This window comes from Tasmannia lanceolata, unplaced genomic scaffold (genome assembly GCF_043159265.1).
Source record: "Tasmannia lanceolata isolate RefF3 unplaced genomic scaffold, GAP_Taslan_0.1 ptg000008l, whole genome shotgun sequence".
In the NCBI taxonomy this organism is placed as follows: Eukaryota; Viridiplantae; Streptophyta; class Magnoliopsida; order Canellales; family Winteraceae; genus Tasmannia; species Tasmannia lanceolata.
In genome coordinates, this window is record NW_027518685.1 from 1,999,021 (window position 1) to 2,005,020 (window position 6,000).

Below are 6,000 nucleotides of genomic sequence, written 5' to 3' on the forward strand. Positions count from 1 at the left end.
CGGAATTCCGAGAAGTTCGTCGGAATTCCGCAGTAGAGTTTGGTCGTTGTTTTTTTTTTTTTCATTTTCCCCAACCACGTCTGGGTTCAAAACTGATTATTGGCCACAAATTTACTTTTATAAGTTTGACTGAAGTAATCAACTTTCGGCTTACATTGGATCTCAAAATCTTAAACAAATTTTTAGAGTACAAACCATCATCCATGTATTTGATAAGATCCACATATAGAACAACAGAGATGTTTTCGTGTTGGAATGTGTACCACTTACATATCCATGTAAAGCCTATCTTATTTACAACAGCATTTTCTGGTTGTTGCTACAAAAAGACAAACCAAATACAATGTTGATATGAAAAATGATTTTTGGCATCTTCCCAGCCTTTACCCACATATAAACATTACAATGATATTGTTTCTTACAAGCCTACATTTGAAATGGAATTCAACCTCGCCAAGCCTGCATGTTCATCAACTCCTACAAGTTCAAAACCGTGCTACACCGCCCTTCTAAGAAATCCTCCAACAATTGTCCTCTCATCAGCTCTATATCTGCCTGACTGAACTCTGGCGGAACGTCACGTGCCAGGCAGTCCATCTCCTTAAGCACAAACAACCCGCAATCATTGCTGCAAAACAACAACACATCATCGACCACGCTCTTCCACAATTAATTTAAACTTCCAAACTGAATAACGGAGGGACCTGAAGAATTCGTCAAACTTAGAGGGGCAGCATCTTGACGTAGCATAAGACGCCTGCAAAACAAACCATTATTAGATATATACAACATTTTTAAAAATACAAGCCTTAAAAGAATAACGGAGGCATTACCATGGTTTGATGAGATGATCACTAGGGGGAAAAGATGGAATCAAATCCACTAAATCAGATTTCGACCTGTTGAAACAGAATGTGGTGAAAAAAAAGTTAACAACTGCTTTAAACCAACTGATTTCTCAAATATTAAGGGTTTAAACCAATGATTTCTCATAAATTATTGGTTTAAACCATTGTTTTTCAAAACTTAGGGGCTGATTTCCGAAAAAGGAGTTTAAACAAATGATTTGTCATAAATTATTGATTTAAACCATATATTATTCAAGATTTAGAGTTTAAACCAATAAGGTGTGAGAAATTATTGGTTTAAACCATATATTTTCGATTGTATTGTATCTCAGGGCTTAAACCATAGATTTCTGAAAAATTATTAGGGCTTAAACCAAACGTTAGGTCATTAAACCATACATTTTAAAAAAATTATGGGTTTAAACCAAACTTCAGAGCTTTAAACCATAGATTTAGTAAACAATTAGGGGTTTAAACCAACCTTTACGGCTTTAAACCAAAGATTTTGTACAAAATTAGGGGTTTAAACCAAACCTTTAGGGCTTTAAACCATAGATTTAGTAAAACATTATGGGTTTAAACCAACCTTTAGGGCTTTAAACCATAGATTTAGTAAAACATTAGGTGTTTAAACCAACCTTTAGGGCTTTAAACCATAGATTTAGTAAAACATTAGGAGTTTAAACCAACCTTTAGGGCTTTAAACCATAGATTTAGTAACACATTAGGGGTTTAAACCAACCTTTAGGGCTTTAAACCATAGATTTAGTACAAAATTAGAGGTTTAAACCAACCTTCAGGGCTTTAAACCATACATTTAGTAAAAAATTAGGGGTTTAAACCAACCTTTAAGGCTTTAAACCATAAATTTAGTAAAACATTAGGGGTTTAAACGAACATTTAGGGGTTTAAACCAAAGATTTAGTACAAAATTAGGGGTTTAAACCAACCTTTAGGGCTTTAAACCATAGATTTAGTAAAACATTATGGGTTTAAACCAACCTTTAGGGCTTTAAACCATAGATTTAGTAAAACATTAGGGGTTTAAACCAACCTTTAGGCCTTTAAACCAAAGATTTAGTAAATAATTAGGGGTTTAAACCAACCTTTAGGGCTTTAAACCATACATTTAGTAAAAACTTAGGGGTTTAAACCAACCTTTAGGACTTTAAACCATAGATTTAGTAACACATTAGGGGTTTAAACCAACATTTAGGGCTTTAAACCATAGATTTAGTAACACATTAGGGGTTTAAACCAACCTTTAGGGCTTTAAACCATAGATTTAGTACAAAATTAGGGGTTTAAACCAACCTTTAGGGCTTTAAACCATAGATTTAGTAACACATTAAGGGTTTAAACCAACCTTTAGGGCTTTAAACCATAGATTTAGTACAAAATTAGGGGTTTAAACCAACCTTTAGGGCTTTAAACCATAGATTTAGTAAAAAATTAGGGGTTTAAACCAACCTTTAAGGCTTTAAACCATAAATTTAGTAAAACATTAGGGGTTTAAACGAACATTTAGGGGTTTAAACCAAAGATTTAGTACAAAATTAGGGGTTTAAACCAACCTTTAGGGCTTTAAACCATAGATTTAGTAAAACATTAGGGGTTTAAACCAACCTTTAGGGCTTTAAACCATAGATTTAGTAACACATTAGGGGTTTAAACCAACCTTTAGGGCTTTAAACCATACATTTAGTAAAAACTTAGGGGTTTAAACCAACATTTAGGACTTTAAACCATAGATTTACTAAAAAATTAGGGGTTTTGAGAAAACTGATTTTCAAACTGATTTTTGTTTTCAAAACCCCTAATTTTTAGTTTCCCTAAAATCCTAAAAATTTGGTTTCCCAAAAATTTGGTTTCCCTAAAATCCTAATTTTTAGTTTCCCTAATTTTTCAAAACCCTAAAATCCCAAAAAACAACTGAGAGGGAGAGAGTACCAACCTATGAGAGAGGGAGAGCGACAGGGTGCCGTTGAGAGAGAGGGCCGTCGAGAGGTCGAGAGAGAGGGTGCCCTGCCGTCGACGAAGAGGGCCGGAGAGAGAGAGAGGGTACCGTCGAGAGAGAGGGTACCGTCGAGAGAGAGGGCCGTCGAGAGGTCGAGAGAGAGGGCCGTTGAGAGGTCGAGAGAGAGGGTGCCGTGCCGTCGACGGAGAGTGCCGGAGAGAGAGAGAGTAAAGAGAGAGAAAGGCCGGCGAGAAAGGCCGGTGATTGCTACAGAGAGAGAGAGAGAGAGAGAGAGAGAGGTGAAAATATCTTTGTGAAAATATCTTTTTACTCATTCCCAAAGTGAAAAAATAAATTCAACTGAGGGGTACTTTGGTCTTAAAACACCCAAACAAGTCACTATCACTCTATATTAGTCATTTTCAAATCTCCCATCTGGACACGTCATTATCATAATAAAGACCTTTTTTTTTGTCATTTTCTCAAGAAAATATGTCAAAAAAATGTCAAAAATCCGGTTGACCCGGCCCATACGGGCCGGGTGCGGGTCCCAGCTTAGTGACCTGTAAAATATGACCCGGCCCTGCCGTTTGCCAGGTCTATATAGCCATACGAGCCGCTTTAACTTCCCCTACACGCAGATGACGTGGAGCTTACCTTTCCGGAAATTTTCAAAACGAGAGGGCATAATCGTCATTTAAGAGACCTTTATTCAGTAATTAACCCGAATAAAACAATAGATACGCTCTTACTAAGAATTATCTATTTCCGTTCTCGAGAGACTAGAGAGAGCGACTTTTACTGCCCCCCCGCCTACATATAAATAAATGGGATAGTTAAAAGTAGCGGGCAGGAGTAAGAAACGGAAAACCCCGAAAACAAAATCCAAGGGAAAAATAGAAGGAGAAGAAAAAAACACAAGAGAATCGCGAGACGATGACCAAAACTATTGTATTGCCGGCTTTATGTTTGAAACTCCACGAAGGTCCCCTCGCTTTCTCCGATCTCTCTCTAGAAAAATGCGAACCATAACCTAAACAATCTGTTTAGAGAGAGAAAGAGAACGCAAAAACCCTAGAGAAATGAAAACTAGAGGGAAGAACAGGTTACTCCTTTGTTTTCGCCCTATTGGCTTAGAAGTGGAGAAGAAATCTAATGGAAAGGAGCGATCAGGAGATCCTCTTTTCACTTTCTTCCAAGAAAATCTGATCCTCTCAGCTTCTTCCAAGTCGGAAAATCCCGAGGTTGAAGAAGAAGATGTTGTCGTCGATCATCGGAGAAGGAAAATCACTAGCCGGATTTTCTCTCGCGTCTTAAAAACTGTGGCCTCTGAGAATCTCGCTGTAAGTTTCTGGTTTTTTTTTTTGTTTTTTTTTTTTGCAAGTTTGAAATTATTTTTTATCGATTATTACATGTTATCTGATTTCATCTATCCTACTTTTGGATCTTTGTTTTAATGATTTTGATAGACGAAGGATCGAAGCGGAAAAGCGCGGAAAGATTCAAATCGGATACAGATCCGAAAGCACTCCGACTCGCCGGATGAAATGCCGGTGCCGGAAATTAGCCGGGAATCTTTGCCGGAAGATGATCGGAAAACCGAATCAGTCTTTTCTTCGTCTTCTTTTTCCCGCTCTATGACTTCTTCTTCAGATGCTTCTTCGTCTGAACGTAAGTTCACATTATTGTCAGATCAACGGACGAGATCGCTCCCGGTGTATTCCGGCACATCGAACGAGAGCAATCTGCAACAAACTCGCCGGAAAACGGGAGAAACAGCGATCGGAAATTACAATTCTGCCACTGGATTGTATTTGATGCTAATCAGCCTCTCCGTGTTGCTCTTTTGGGGCCGGATATGTGCGATCATCTGGACGTCCACGTGTCTCTATTTCGCGCCTTGCCTGAAAACTGATGTTTATAGTTCGGAAACTGACGAATCATCGCCGGAAAGTACGCCGAAATCGCCGGAAATATACTCCAAAGAGTACAAGAAGAGAGTTATTATGAAAGGTCTGTTGGAAAGGAGTAACTCACGGATTTGAGATTTGATAATAAATTTTGGGCACTGATATTTTCCCCCCTCGATGGCTATTTCCCCCCTTTAACAGTTTTCGTTAACTCTTATGAAGGGGTGGAGAAGCAACCGTTAAGTCCAAAAGCATAAAAGTTAACGATTTCTGTTAAAGAGGGGGAAAATAGCCATCAGAGGGGGGGAAATATCACTGCCCTAAATTTTAGCGTGAGAAATCATGAAATCTCCCATTTTTTTTGTGTCGGGTACTTTTTGCTCCTTCCACGCCTCTGTAATTTAAAGCCAAGTCATTATAATTGCAGCTTCTCATGTTTTCTCTTTTCTTTTTTACCCTTCATGAGAAAGGACCTAAATTTTCTATTTTTGCTTATTCTCCTCAAAGGAAATGATGTGAGGATATGTTTACCCCAACAAGAAAGTTTCTTCAATTATGATATCTAAAAAGTGGTTTTGTTTATAAATCTATGTTAATAGATTGCTTCTCTGTATATGATCTGATGCTAATTTCAGATTTGGGCACAGTAGCTGGATCCGATAGAGAGTCTTAGTCTCTTCATATTTTCTTTCATTTATGTCTTAGCAGGACCTAGGACACTCCAATGAAAGAAGACATAGGTGGATCCAATCCGAAGTAGATTCGCTGACACACCCTTAATCTTGCATTGATTACAGCACAGCACCTCTCTCAAAGGCCATAACCCATAGATTATTCAATTGATTTTCCTTTGATCTCGATGTCATTAAGTAGACGATTAAGCATCGATGATGTATGTCGGCCAAGTTCACAATCCTCATTTTGAATTTACAGCCACACACTGGAGAGGAGTGCATGCGAACAACCATCTTAGGCCCTGTTTGATTGAGATTATGATAAGAGATGGTGGGGCCCTTAACCGATTATTGGGCTCAAAATTGATGTAATTTCAGTCCATAATCAGGGTGGGAGCTCACCATCGTTTGTCATAATCTTAAACGAATAGGGCTTCAGAAGTTATGATGCAAAATGGTAAGTCTCCAACTATTGAGTAATTGGTTTTTTAGCAAAAAAGACCATTCTTTTCTGGCCTCGCTCCGCAATCAGTTCATGCAATTAGAAGTGTGTATAATTGATTAATGAATCTGATTCTAGTAGGCTAATCCAATCACTAGTAAGTAAAAAA

The 6,000-nt window shown here is 37.9% G+C and overlaps 1 protein-coding gene across 1 annotated transcript; it reads left to right on the top strand.

Moving 5' to 3' along the window:
- The first annotated feature begins 3,638 nt into the window (after positions 1–3,638).
- On the top strand, positions 3,639–5,301 carry LOC143882534 (uncharacterized). The gene is made up of 2 exons (XM_077386012.1): positions 3,639–4,148; positions 4,275–5,301. The coding sequence occupies exons 1-2, from the start codon at positions 3,888–3,890 to the stop codon at positions 4,848–4,850; spliced, it is 837 nt and encodes a 278-aa protein (XP_077242127.1). The 5' UTR covers positions 3,639–3,887; the 3' UTR covers positions 4,851–5,301.
- Positions 5,302–6,000: the final 699 nt, after the last annotated feature.